The 15,276-nt window shown below is 39.9% G+C and overlaps 1 protein-coding gene across 5 annotated transcripts; it reads right to left on the minus strand.

Moving 5' to 3' along the window:
• Nucleotides 1-254: 254 nt before the first annotated feature.
• PI4K2B (phosphatidylinositol 4-kinase type 2 beta) lies at nt 255-15,236 on the minus strand. Of its 5 annotated transcripts, none has more exons than XM_032444067.2 (10): nt 14,362-15,236; nt 10,338-10,495; nt 6,929-7,129; nt 6,216-6,347; nt 4,796-4,949; nt 3,813-3,880; nt 3,462-3,561; nt 3,179-3,312; nt 2,385-2,444; nt 255-1,977 (listed from the first exon to the last, which is right to left on the minus strand). In XM_032444067.2, exons 2-10 carry the CDS (start codon nt 10,470-10,472, stop codon nt 1,804-1,806), a joined length of 1,158 nt encoding a protein of 385 aa, XP_032299958.2. In that variant the 5' UTR covers nt 10,473-10,495; nt 14,362-15,236; the 3' UTR covers nt 255-1,803. The 5 variants fall into 5 exon arrangements, with proteins under 5 accessions (XP_032299958.2, XP_085401748.1, XP_085401750.1 ...); XM_085545622.1 differs by lacking the exon at nt 14,362-15,236 and adding an exon at nt 12,604-13,005 and having other exon boundaries at nt 10,338-10,456; XM_085545624.1 differs by lacking the exon at nt 14,362-15,236 and adding an exon at nt 12,718-13,004 and having other exon boundaries at nt 10,338-10,456.
• Between the last annotated feature and the right edge of the window lie 40 nt (nt 15,237-15,276).

Genomic DNA, 15,276 nt, shown 5'->3' on the forward strand with positions numbered 1-15,276 from the left:
GCCGGGCAGCGCCAGCAGAGGGAGGCGGGAGTGGAGCAAGCGCTGTGGAGACAACCGGCACCACGTTATTATTATTATTAAACTTACTTATTACAGTGCCATTCCAGTCACATCTTCTCAGTACTAACAGTTACAAGAAAATTATACCATGTAACAGGTACAGAGAGTATACTTACTACCAGAGTTACACAGATGAAACAAGACAATAAGGATTCTCTTTGCAGGACAAACACAATACTGGAGCCAAAATCCTGTGCATTTTAGACTTTAACATTTATTTTTCTTCAGTAGGAGGTCTGGTACATAAATACCTTCTTTAAATTTTAATAAACTGCTTGGATAAAAAGAAATAATGGAAAATTTATAAAGGTGGTTATTTCAGTCTTATTTTGAACTCTATCCCACTGGATTTCTTTTAATGTTCAACATTTAAGGCTTAAACACTTCAGTTAATCATGTGAATTGCTGACATGCTACAATAATATTTACATCCAAAATTATACAAAATACAAGCATTTGAGTTCAACAATATTGCTTAGAATTACAAAATACAGCAATATCTGAAATACTGAAAGTTTCTTTCATAAAAGCAGCAGTTTCTCTCCCACTCCCAGTTTTCACTGTCCTTAAAGTTATGAAAATAAACATTTATCATATAACATAAGCTACAAATCTAGAAGCATGACTATCAAGTCTTAAGTCACATAACTTAAACATAAATGAAGATTGGCAAATGAGCATGACATCGTTAAAGGTCCAATTACAAATCTCTGTGCCCTATATATTACAGTAAGTTCTTTTCTTTCCAGTCAAAAAATAACAGTGTGTTTGGATAGAAATCCAGGAGGCAGACTAGCTTTGTGATTAATAGTGCTTCTGTCATTAATAGTGAAGAACCACTTTGGTGACTACAAATTAACACAGTTATAAGGAAAAAACCCAACCTGTACCATTGTGCAATTCTTTTGCTGTAATCTACCTACAAAGAAATATCACATTTATGTCCTTCAGTACAACGTGTACTTCAGTACAACAGTTCTAAAAGCTAAAGGTAAAGTTTCACCCTCCGGAATGTACACTCAGTTCATTTTGTCACAGTAGAAACCATGTGCACTTACTGGGGATGAATTTTGATGTAATTCAACTAAAAGCTATTTAACTAGTTTTGGTCCCAATGTGCAACAACAACAACAAAAAAATCCACTTGGAACTTATCCTTCCTTCCCCCCCTTCCATGTGTGTCAAGGAGTTTTTAATTATTATTATATTTTATTTCCTTAAGTGCACAACTTTTTTTTTTTTTTCAAGTACATAGCCTATGAAAATCTACTAACAGCTCAAAATATGAGGCAGAAATTCCAAGGAAAAGCATTTTCACAATCAAATAAAACATTCCACTTTTTTTTTCCTTTAAGAACATATAAAAAGAAATTGATAGATTATAGCTTCTCACATTTATATTAAACAAAAAGAATTTCTGTTGTATTCAAAAGTAGTTTCTCGGCATACGCAAACTGTGCATTTTCCCTTTAGTTTTATTCAGAATACATTAATTTAGCCTATAAAAATACAGTATGGACAAGTTCTTCTCATTCCCTGACGTATGAATTCACGATTTTGACACAAAAATTGTAAACTCTTATTACATTCAAAATACATTTCTTAAGTCTTTAGAATTTAAGTTCTGAGGTGACGGCAGTTGGAGCTCTTGGTATACAGCAGAAGTACATTATTGCAGAGCCTTTACACAGACGTAGCTTACAGAAGTTAGAGAAGCTTACTCTTCCCCACATGTTTTTGTTGCTACCAGGAGGAAAAGAAAGGCTTCCTGCTATGAAAGGTCTGTGTAAATGCATTACTCAGATGAACAATTCGGCCCTGACTTCCAGTGCTACTTCGCTCCACAATCACACGTGGCATCTGAACAAGCTGAATAGGGCTTTTTCCATCCTTTAATGCCTGAGTAAGGTTCAGTATCTAAAAGAGAAGAAAGCAGGTAAGGTGCAGGCATACAAGTTAAATTGTGTTTAACAGGATTGTAAATACAGCTATCACTCCATTTATTTGATAATGCAGCTTTCCACAAAATTCAGTTAAAGAATCTACTGCAAGTACGTGATAACATTATGAGATCCTAAATATTTTCAGTTCCTCAGATTTAAAGCCTCAGAAATACCCTCACATGCAAGATATACTGTTCTTGATGGTTTTCATCTTTATCAACTACATTCTCCATGTTTAACAACATACCTACAGAGTGGTGGGTTTTTCTGCTACCCTGCAAACCAATCTGAATCTGAATAGGAGCTTTGTTTTTTTCCAGATATAAAAAGAAACCCCTGAGAAGTTGTGACAAGTTAAATAATATTAAAACACAGTCTTACCTGCCCCCTCATGACAGACATTTGGTTTTCAAAAGTAGCCTTGTCAAATCCTTTATCGGTCTTTATTAAAAAAAACGATAAAAGAGTGAAGTTATTATAAGCAATGATCCCTTTGTTATCAACTGTGTATTTGGTATGCACATTAATCAAGTTCACAATATGCATGGTCACATATATCAACATTGTAATAAACTTAGGAAGCTTCAAGAAGTCACAGAATGACTCAAGGAAGTCTGCTTAACGCAAACCATTTAGATATGTCAAAATAAATGATTCATCACATGGTAAAAGCAGAACACACCAATAAGTAACACTTCAACCCATTGGTAGGCAGCCTTAACACCATCACAACATTATACCACTGGACCCTCATTTTTTCTCTGCCAAAGAAATTCCTCCTCCAGATTTATTAAATTTGGAATTTGAAAACCCAGAGTTGCTTCAAACATAACTGAGTCAAAGATGCAATTATTAGTGCCAGACTCATTGGGCTACTTCAGTAAAGTGTACATACCACAAAGCTATGTTCAATGGAGCATTTACAGAGAATTGTTTTATAAAAATTAACTGGACTTAACCAAATATGTGAAGCTTCACTATATATAAAGGTAATTAGGTTGTCAGAAGAGCTGATTACTCTTAGTCACAACAGTGACAAAGCTTCCTGTAATTATGTATATATGATGATTTGGAAGAAAAAGGGTATTAAAATCAGAAACAAATACTAGCTTGTGCTTGTAATGGAACAGTTAGATATAACAGTAATGCCATATTCAAAGAAGCATCCCTCTCACCTTAAATAGTTCATGAAGATCTTCACAAAGATCCTGTACGAAGTTCATATCAGAGATGCGTGGAAGAACCAAGTCTCTAGTCTCCTGAGAGAAAGGAACTTGTGCTTGAGAAAGCCAAGCCCAGTGAAAGGGATCTAACATAGGAAAAAAAACTTATAAGTACTCTGAGAAGATATTCCTGACTTGTCACAAAGCTACTAAACAAAGACTAACACTGCCATGTAAATACTTATTTAGAAATCACATGTCCATTAGTTAGAAAATTGAATAATACAATACATACATGCTCTCCACTCATCAGGATGCTTAAAGGGAAACGCTAAACCATTGTCAATTGCAGCAATTTTAATAGTAGATTCTTCAGCTACAGTCCACTGGATATCCTATGGAAGGAATATTTCAAAGTTTAGCAACACCCATCTGCTTACAAAAATATAACATACATGAAATTACTAAATATGGGTTTTAGCTTCACTGATTAAACTTAAATTTCATGAAGGACTATCAAAGAAACTGCAGCTCATACAATTCTTAGAGCTACCACCATTTCAAAGGCGCTCTTCCTGCAAGCACAAATTAAGCAGAGCACAGAAATGGCTGCAAGAATCAGAACATCTGCAGAACATTTTCTTACCTTATCCGACAGATTAGGTCCATCATCTTGCTTTTCATACCTGACTAACCAGTTATCATTACCTCTGTCTTTAAACAAAGAAAAAAAACTGCATGTCACAAGACGTCATAGAAAGAATCACCCAAAATTATACAGAAAGTAATACTGGAAGTGGAGAATTTACCAAAGATGCCACGCAAAACCATTCAGTTCTTTTCCCCAATCAAAATATCTTTTGTGAAACCTTTAAGATAACTGATTTATTAGGAAGACCAAATATTTACCAAACATATTCAAATACTACCGCTTTACTGACTGAATATACAAGAAAACATCAAGAAAAAAGTATCTTCAGGCACTGGCATTCCTATAGAATGTAGTAAAGATGCCCACCTCAGGTGAAGCAGCAAAGGAAGCATTTAGATAAAGCTGCATTTGTGTTCTACAGAACTAAATCACTTACAAAAAGTCAAAACAAAAATCTTTCACTCGGAGGTTGAGACAGAAGAACACAGGAGAACAACCATTTCAGTTTACTGTTCAGTGCCTGGTAACCAGCAATACCAAGTATTGTGCACCAGTGTGAAACTGTGCTGTTACCAGTCCCCAGCTCAGCATAAAAGGAATGGTAGCTGTAGCTGCTTTTATGCTTCCTGTAACCACACCATTCTTTCTTCTAATTTTGCATTAGAGAACATTAGTCGCCTATCAACTCAGCTAAGATACAAGTCTTTTATTTCAAATTCTCAAATCACTTAAAAATATCAACTAACTGCCAATAAAAATTGGTCAGATTCTGTACTTTTCTAATATTTGATGTATATCTCTAGATTCAAACATTTTTAAAAACCTTTAGAATGAAACATTCTGGCCTTTATTAGTGAGTAAAACACTTGAAATGCATTAAAGCTTTCACTAACAACTTTCAGTCAGTTATTTACAAATTTACTCTCAAGTTAATTGATTGATCAAATTAATTGATATTTGAGGACACTACGAGATACCTGTATTTCTGATGACATAATCTAAGATAACCAATCTTTCAAACTGTGACTGAAATTCTTTCCTTGTGTTCTCAGGTAAAGGATCAGTTTCAAACTTCCTGAGCCAGTAGTCAGCTTCCTTATATCCTTCGACAAATAGCTGGAAGGAGCCAACCTGAAACATTAAGAAACCATATGACAAATCCAGCCATCCTTTCAAAGTTCTGAAAAGCAATACAGTGAACCACCCAGCAAAAGACAGAAAATATAAAAACAAGACTAAGTAGCTCCTCTTAATCCTACAGAAATTCTAGAAAGTCTCACATCATTCAGATTTCTGGTTTTGGTCTGATTTCTGAGTGTTGAAGCTCTCACTGAATTTACCAGGAACTAAAGGTAGGCAGACAGACACAAACAAACCTTTTGCTATGAGCAATATCTGATATGAAGAAATAACATCTATTTCCATTGGAAATACTTGGTTCATCAGTTCACATAAAAACTCACCAAAAATTACAGCAGAAAAAAAAAGTCTACCTGTCTGAAAAGCTTTTTTGTTTCACCAGTGAGACCAGCAGCTCTGGTCATTTTTTCAAGACACTTTTTGCATGAAAATGACTGAAACACATTTCCCAAAAGACTCCAAGGAAGCAAAGCACAGACAAAATAGGCTCCGTATGTGTGGACAACAGAAAAGTTATTCAAGATTAGAATTCAAAAGAGGGATTATACTTGAGAATTAAAATGAATACAGATGCACATGGTGAGATACAGATGAACTTTAAGTGTGCAAAATAACCGTGTAATACGTGATACAAGCTTTCATAACATATGTTGTATCAAACTAAATTACAGGAACTGAGAAGCAGATTACTAAAGTTGTGTTTTAAAAACGTAAGACTAAAATACTGTGGTAAGATTCTGGGGTTACAACAAAAAAGCTGTGAGGTTGTAGTCAGAGGAATACTGCACACAAGAAGGTAGGAAGAACATGACAGTGAGATACTTAAAAGAAAAAAAAAAGAAATACAAGGGAGAAGAACTTAGGAAATCTGAAAGAACTAGAAGAACAGCAAGGGAGATGCAATCATCAAACAAAGAACAGCAAGCAATGACGTGAATACAACTAGTTAAGAAAAGGAGAAAAACATTAAGAAGTGCACAATTGTAATATGATTTTCTTCCAGTAGAAAGCTAAGCTGCAAACTGAAGAGTGGCCAGATTGTAAGTGTAGTTTAAGAGAAAGAAAGATGCAAGAGAATGGTCAGGTTTTGCTTAAAAACAATTATATTTAATCAACCTTCCACCACTCAGAGCTCGCTTGCATATAAACAACACTATTTTTCTGTTTTTTCCTTCTGCTAAAGTTATCTGTAACATTTTATTATTAAAGTTCTTGTGCCAGAGTAAGGAAATGCACTGATCTTCTCTTCAATCTTACCTTAGGAGGTAGTCCAATTCGATTAAATTTTTTAGCAACTTTTGGCACTTTCTCTAAAGCGTATTTTTTTCCTCTTGACTTTGCACGATCTATTGCACTGTAATTAAAGGTCTCACTGACAAGCCAGACAACCTTCAAGCAAGAAAACATCGTCATTAAAAATGTTCAAAGCACAGCTCCATTCTGCATCATTTTATTTATTGATTTACAGCAAGTTTTATGCTCTGTTGCCAAGAAAGAAAAAATGAAGCATCAGGCAACTCCAGTAGAAAACAAATAAGTAAGTACATAAAATAAGGAAAGCATGAATATTTGCCATCTTAATATCTCAAAGAGAGATTTGATGAAATACCTGCAAACTGGAATATTTATATGCTGCTATATAGAGCATATCAGGATTTGCAATTCTTATGCTTCTTGCTAAAGTAGAATGCAGAAAAATAGCAGAAAATACTAAACACTGAAGTGGTTAAATATTTTTATTATTATTATTTAAATGGAGAACATACCAAAGATTGAATTCAGCTCTCAAACTCATCCTTTAAAACAAAGAGCCAGAGAGTCACTGCTTCTATACTACACCACTGGACACTAAGACTTGATATAGTTTACAAATGATTTAGAGCTAAAGCGGGCACAACTACAGCCCAGATCCTGACATATCAGTAACTCTGTACTTCTCACATTTGATAACTCACGCATTTCTAACCTACCTTAGTTTTGGGTACAACTCCTAGCCCCAGCTTGTCATCTACAAGATAGGCACCAGCTTCAGAGAGATAACCCTGATTTGGAACAAGGCAGCCTCTGCCAAAGCAGCAAGGACAACATATCTTGTGAAAATATTTGGTCCATTTGGGATTCAGATGTCCATAAGGCTCTTCAGATTTTGGCTTGAACACTCCAATAGTTTTCTAGAATAAAGAACATACAATTAAAACATGGATACTTTGAGTTGCAAAAGATTAAGCAATACTTGGCCTAATGCTTTATACAATTTCCCTTTTTACAAAATATAATAAATCCAGATATAACAAAATGCATTTGAAACAAATGCACTATCAAATGCTTTTCTAGAAGTAGCACAAATTCAAAATAACCTCTCTTTGTAACAGCAAATCAAAACCAGCCAACAACACTTCTCTACTTCTACAAAACGAAAGAAGAATATTTTAGAATACAAGTAGTTTTAAAAGTAACTTTAATTAGTACTTTCCTACCAGTTAACATAATGATTAGACGTCTCAGACAGAGACACAATGGTTCCCAGAAAGGAAAAAATATACAGAATGCTGATAATCAAGTATTACATTTTATCATTTGTATCTATTTTATTAATTACAATTAGAACGCATGGAAACTTACACTTGGCAGTTCCAATGAACGGCACCACTACCACTGTAGATTCTTTGACACAAAGCTGACAGAGGCAGTTTATACTGACACACTTAAATAATAGGACCAAAGCTTAAAACTACTGAAAGTACTATCCTATTTTTTGACATTGTGCTTCCAGAAATCCATGCAGGAACTAGAGAAATTTGGAAAAAAAATGAGATTATGCAAAAAAGTAACTAGTCCTCCATCATTCACAGATCCCGGATGGTATGACCATGGATTGTTTAGCCTAAAGAAGGAAAAAATGGGGCACAAAATCAACTAAATAAGTTGCTATAAAGAAACAAGGAACAACAGATTTAGTGTTAACCAACCAAGAAATGACAGGCTTAAATCCCAGCAGGTAAGAAGTAAGAAGAAAAACTCTTAAGCCTTAAGAGTAGGCTTAAGACCAGAACAAATTTCTGGGCCATGTAGTTTCCAAAACGGGATGTTGCTAAGAACGGGTTAGTCACAGGAGCGTGACAAATCCTTTAAGACAATCCTGCTCTACAACATCGGCATTAAAGAGACAATTTCTTAAGGTGCCTCCTACAACAGGATTCTGTATTTGTTAGCCTCAAACTGCAAGATTTTTGTTACACTAAATTATATACCCGTCTCATTTCTGTGATAAAATTCAACCTAACATACAAGGTCCAGGTAACGACTCTTGTATAGCTCAAGTAAAATACTGCAGTAATGCAGTATTTTTATTCCTTCTCTCGTGACCTATAGAATTTTCAGCTGCTTTCAGTCTTGTTTTGGATAAGACTAACTACTGTGAACTGACTCAGTTAAATCTGGAAATACACAACACACTAGATTTTAGTAGCAACACCTGTCTTATCTCACCTGTCCACTTTGATTCACTCCCATCAACTACCAGAAGAAATAAGTTAAACCATCACTATCTGCATTCATTCTACAAGTTTAATGTAAACAGGAATAGGATGCAAAGTGGCAAAAACTCTCTTCTGTCTTCAGCACAATATTGTCTCCAATTCTGATGGTAAACTCAAATCATGAGCAAGTTCTGTGCAACTGCACATTGCATTTACGATTCTATTTAGACCTACACAAAAGGTCTTTATGGTTACAACAAATATTCTCTGTAACATGAAAGTCTGGGATGCAAATCTATGTTCTCCGCACAGAACACATTAGGAATTGGCCTTCTTAAGCAACAGATAAAAGAAGCCCTTTGGAAACTGAATTTACTTGGTATGCTATTCAGTCAACATCACAATGCTGGAACTCTTAAAACGTTACTGTTACTCCTGTTGAATCACATGCATCTACCTCCTCAAAGCAGAATTACAAGCTTTTCATTTCCCAGAACTGTAATGGTGTACTACATTTATATGCCAAGCCATTAATTACCCCTTCTGAGTCACATTTTAGGCAGTACTTTCCACAAACTGAACATCTTTAAAAGGAGCTCAGCTCATTCCATTACTTGCCTGAACCTTTCTGTGCTACAATATCGAGTCAAGATCCAATTTTCAAGTTCTCCCTAAAGTTCAAACCTTGATAGAGTTTGCAGAGGCACCCATGTTGAGTAGAACCAGAAGGTTCAATATGCAGACAGCCTGGAAGGCCAGGCAAAATTAATTCCTAGACCGGCTGCAATGTCATGACCATTAGCCAATAGCAAAAACACCTTGCAGAGGAGTCTGTGCTTGAAGCAAATAGACTCTTTTTCTTCCTTGGTTACACAATGTGTAGGTAAACGAAGAAATATTTATCACTTCATCAAGAACACTGAAGTACTGAAGTGCTTTGTAAACAACTACACCAATAAAACACACAAAGGTGATATGTTTGTATTTCTGGGAGAATCGAATCAATGATTAAAACAACCTAATGGTAACAAGTCATTTTAGCTATAAAGCGATATTAGCATGAGGAAATAATCCAGAAGCCAACCAGTTAGAATGCTAAGGATGTCATTTAGTAAAGTCTTTCCCAACACAGGGAGGAGAAAGCAAGTCACAAAGCTGCTCTGCAGCAGGATGATGCAATACTCTGTCAAATAAAATGTGAAATCCATTCAACAAATGGGAGTAGCCCTATGGGCAAAATAAAGCTCTTCTAATAAGATCACAAACTTAGGTAAGCTCTAACCTTGTAAGAATAAGACACTTTGCACAGCACTAGGAAAAGAACTCTAAACACTTAAACGTTTTAAAGCATATTTAGCACAACACTTTGTTCATGGTTTTTGTTTGTTTTTAAGAAGTACTGAGTTAAACCAGCATTTGGTTACTCAGATTTGTTTCCTACTTCATATAGTAGGAAACTTACTTCTTTTCTCCCATCCATAGGAGCACATAGACCAAACCATTGTAGATAAAACACAGTAAACAAAGGGAAGAAAAAAAAATAATAAAACAGCTTGCTAAAGAACATTGAACAGAACTAAAGCAGAAGCTGAGTTCTCTTAGGGAAATTGGTTGAAACATACAAAGAACAAAATGGTAGATTCTGCACAAAAGACTCCCTGAGCTGTTCTCAAAGAGATCCCTTTATTTCCTCCATATTTAATTGGTGCAGAATATTCAAAACATGCTACAAGTGCAAAAAAGAAACAAGTTAGTGGGACTTCACTTATGCTGCGAGACATTAGATATCTAAATACTTACTTGCGATTTTGGCATACTTAAAAGGGTTTTAAACAGAATTAAAAATTCTCATTTTAAACCAGCTATTGTTAAGAGTCTGCATTTGAAACACTGTGCTCACCCCCTTGCAGTCCTTCACAAAGTAACTCCCACTGGATCCTTGAGAGATTCTTTCCGGCAGAACTCCACACTCTATGGCTTGTTCTGCTCTCCCAATAATTTCTGCGAACTCTGGATCATCTACAAATGAATTCATATCAATAGAGTGTCCTGTATGTCCTGAAAAATAAGAAGATAAGCAAACAAGCACCATTTGTACTAAGAACGAATAAAAGCATAAGTAAATACATAGAAAAGCGAGTAATTCTCTGACAACGCCTGCTTACCAGCAAGCAAGAGATTCTGCTCTGTCAAATCAGTGCAACTTTGCACACTGATATACTCACACCTAACAAAATGTATTTGAAGTACAACATCCAAACCAACAACTACTCTGGGACACACGTACCTTGAAGACTCCCACATCCCCTTAATACACATCCCCATAGCAGAGAAAGCTAACTGAAAGCAAACTGCCCATCACCCACTGGGTATTAGAATGGTACCACATTATTCTGCTAACAGCTTGGCCAGCACATTCATTACCTGTTCCTATGATACAATCATGTTGTTCACAACTCAGTCTTACACCTTGATGCTACTTCTCAGCTCTACACCTCAACCAAGCATGGCACGCCATCAGCATTCAACACTAAAGCACTGTAAACCTCTTCTAGAAACTCTTCACACCTTGACCGAGAGATCAGTTCTATAAACAACAGTAAAAAAGCAGCTAAACAGTTGTTCACTCCAGAGCCTAAACCCTTAAAATCCTTACTGCCTTTAGGGATATATTCATTGATCACATCTCCCTAACATGAATGTAATTGAATACATCTGACCTGCAGTTTTATTTAAGAGATACATGATGCTGTATGCTCAAGAGATTTATTTTCTTTTAAACACACAGGGTTTATTCATGGTTGCTACTAGAAAACCTTCTGTTACTGCAGCGATGTGGGTGTACAAGAACACACAGGATGCAAACACGGACAGAAGCAGTTGTAGGAAGTCTCCTTTCAGTTTCTCAACAGCTTCTACATGAGAAACAACAACTTGTAACTAGGATCTGTTGAACACTGCTGGGCTTTGCAAGTCAGTTTCTTCTGTGAAAACACAACACACGTGGCTTATTTTCAGTACAGTCTCTGAATGTAGAGTTAGAGCTGCTCGAGGTTTTTCTTGCAGCTGCCCTAAGAACTATTCTTCTCAGAAGTTCCCATTCAGAAGATCAGGGTTCAGCCACACAGTGAACATTTTCCAAATGAATTTGCACAAGGTCCAAGTACAGCAGCTTCACAACCTTAAACTATGAGACCAGCCCACCGAGGACAGGAGCGCTGTCATCTCTGCACACGCCTCTACTTGTTCTTCCATCAAGTTAACACCATAAAACAGTGCATTTTGTGTGTAAGTGCAGCACTCTGACTCCTTTAACCTAAGCCTTCTCCAGTTTTAATGCTAACATTAATAGGGGTGGCCTTGAGAAGTCCTTATGTTTTCTTATATAATCTAGGGGAGATATCAAAGAGATCTCTGCATTCACCTCTCCTACTGGCCAGCAGGACAAGACCCAGCATTCCAGTCTCCTCTCAGAAACATTAAGCTTTGCTAAAAGCACCATCTCAGTACATTCAATCTCTATGGGAATAAGGCAGAAGAGCCCTAACATCCTATGAGCATCCTCACATCACACCTGGTCTGTTCTGAGGGCTACTGGTTAAAAAACAAGACTACATTTTTTTCTTATGGTCAAGCACAGTATGCCAGCAACAGCTCCCTATGGCCGCTTCAGAAGAGTCACCCACAGCCTGTTTGGATCAAATTGGTGGGTTTGTTGTTTGTCTGTAAAAGCAACTATTCCTGCAAAAGGAACTTCTTTTAAGCCTAAAGAAAGAAAAGAAAGAAGTCTTTTTGAAAGGCTGTTTCAAAGCCATCTGAGGCAGTAAGTATAATTACAACAGCACGCACTGACTGGTGACACAAATCCGAGGATTTCCATCGGCAAACCCCACTCAGAAAAGCAAATCTCTTAACGTACATCTGCTCTCAAAGTCGTACGAAAGAAAGCCCGAAAGCCCGAAGAAGCAGCGGCAGCCCCAGCACAGGGCAGCGAGCAGCCGGGCAGTCACAACTTGTACGGCGAAAAGCGCCGAACCCAACGAAAGGCTCAGCAGAACCTCGGCCCCGCAGGTCCGGCCCCACACCCACCACCCACGGCACACGGCCGGTTCGGGTCCATCCCTCCGGGCATACCCCTCGCGCCAGCCCATCGGCCGCGGCCGTACCTGCGCCGACGCGGGGCTCCTTATCCCGGGCGGCTCCCGCTCGGCGGCCGCGGCCCGACGCCCGCAGGAGAGGCTCCTCCTCTCCATCCCCCTCGGGTCCCGAGTCCTCCTCACCCTCCTCTTCCTCCTCCAGCCCCGGCTCCCCGCACAGCCTCACGGCCCCGCCGGGGGCGGCCCTCCCCGCGGCCGGCCCCGCCTGAAGCGCCGGCTCCGACAGGAGCAGCAGCTGCTCGTCGGGCTCCTCAGAACCCGACTCCATAGGCGGCCGCAGCCGGGAGCCCAGCGCGGGGCGAGGAGGCGCCGCCGGGACGAGGCGGATCAGTCGCCCCCAGCGCAGCCCATGGCGCTCCCGGGGCCAGCGATACGGCGGCGGGCCCGGCGCGGCTCTGCGCATGCGCCTTGTGCCGGCGGCCCGCCCTGCGCTACCTGCCTTAAAGGAGCTGCGCTCCCGGCGCCAAGAATCACAGAGTCACAGAATGAGCCGGGTTGGAAGGGACCTCAAGGATCATGGAGTTCCAACCCCCCTGCCTGGCAGGGCCACCAAACATACGCCTTTACTAGATCAGGTTGCCCAGGGCCCCGTCCAACCTGGTCTTGAACACCTCCAAGGACGGGGCATCCACAACCTCCCTGGGCAGCCTGTTCCAGGGCCTAACCACTCTCCTAGTGAAGAACTTCCCCCTAAGATCCAACCTAAATCTTCCCTCTTTCAACCTAAAACCATTTCCCCTAGTCCTGCTATTATCAGCCCTTTCGAAGAGTTTAGTCCTCTCCTGGGAGTAAGTTCCCTTCAGGTACTGAAAGGCTGCAATGAGGTCACCCCGCAACCTTCTCTTCTCCAGGCTTAACAAACCCAACTCCCTCAGCCTGTCCTCATAGGGGAGGTGCTCCAGCCCCCTGATCATTTTCGTGGCCCTCCTCTGGACCCTTTCCAAAATCTCAATGTCAAGAAACATCAGTACAAATCTATTCCACTGCCGTGGTCACACAGAAATAAGGAAACACAACCAAAGCACAACGCAGCATCACACCGTGACTAGGATGCATCCTCACACGTCTCCATCTGGAGACAGGTTTTGTTGGTGCAGAGATGGTGAAATACAGGAGAAACAACACACATGGAGCACCTGTACTGAACTGAGGCTCTAGATTGTGCTGGGAGAGGGTCAGTGCTCAGCTCACACACTAACAGCAGGTCTTTATTATTCATTATTCTCGTATTCCCACCACAATGACTCATTATATACACCGCCTGCATCATGGAAACTAAATGACTTGGCTTGGTTTCTAACAAAATAAAACAACAGTATGTTTGCTTTGTCTCAGATTACCTCTCCGCGCTGGACTTTGGAACCCAATGCCATTCGCTTATGTAACTACTGATATCTGCCACATCTGATCAAATCCACTCAGTGCATTTCTGATTCCATTTCTGCTAATAAACAGTGAACAAACAATTGTGACTCCCAATGAATAGGCTTCTATGCCAACAGGTATAGGAAGGCTATAGCAGAGGATGTCATTTTCAGTACAATGACACCAGTGTGCTGCTATGTGAAGCAAGAACACAGGGCAGAAATCAAGGGGAGAAGGCTCACATTGTGCCCAGCTGATCACTGGGTGCCTTTCCCTTTAGCTGCACTAGTTGGGAATGAGCTGAAAACACTGCTAAGCAGTTCATCCCTGGGCTTCTAAGGGATCTGAACACTCATTCTTCTGGAAAAGTCAAACAAGACACTCACAAGCTGTTTGTTCTACCTCAGGGAGCCATTCACATGAGCTGTGTTGTGTGTGATCGCCATCAGCTCTTTCTTTTGATGTTCTGCTGTAAGAACTGTAGTCTGCTCTTGGTTTGATCCTGGAAGCCTTCACATTGCCTCAGTCTATAAGTGGTTCAGCCTGTCATTAAACAAAACACACATCACAGAACAGTTACTAGCAAATGATTAATTTTAATTCCAAGTAGCTAATGTTCTCCATTAGCTACATGGTCTGAAGCTACAAAAGTACACAAATAAGTATGACTGCAGGATCACAGAATGGCCTGGGTAGAAAAGGACCACAGTGCTCATCTAGTTTCACCCCCCTGCTATGTGCAGGGTCACCAACCAGCAGCCCAGGCTGCTCAGAGCCACATCCTGGCCTTGAATGCCTCCATGGATGGGGCATCCACAGTCTCTTTGGGCAACCTGTTCCAGTGCATCACCACCCTCTGTGTGAAAACCTTCCTAATCTCTAACCTAAACCTCTCCCGTCTCAGTTTAAAACCATTCCCCTTTGTCCTATCACTCTCCGCCCCTCTAAACAACAGTTCACCCCCATTTATGTGTTCTCTTCAAGCACTGGAAGGCCACAACGAGGTTTCCCCAGAGCCTTCTCCAATCTAAACAAGCCCAGTCCCCTCAGCCTTACAACCTTGTGATGCATTTCACCCTTTAGTCCCATTCTCCCCACACTCTGCCCCCAAACACGGCACAGAGCAGCGATCTGCCACATCAGGCCGCGCTTCCAGCTCTCCCTGAGCGCCCTCTGGTGATGCTCCGAAGGAAGGAGCGGAGCAGCTCCGCGTTCCCGAGCTTCAGCATTAGGCTCCATACTACCGTCCCCCTCCCAGCAGCGGGCAGAGCCCGCGCAGTCTCCGTGCTGTCGGGCAGGCGGGACAGCGGGCGGCGC

This window comes from Coturnix japonica, chromosome 4 (assembly GCF_054131305.1).
Source record: "Coturnix japonica strain WE chromosome 4, WE-NBRP24, whole genome shotgun sequence".
In the NCBI taxonomy this organism is placed as follows: domain Eukaryota; kingdom Metazoa; phylum Chordata; class Aves; order Galliformes; family Phasianidae; genus Coturnix; species Coturnix japonica.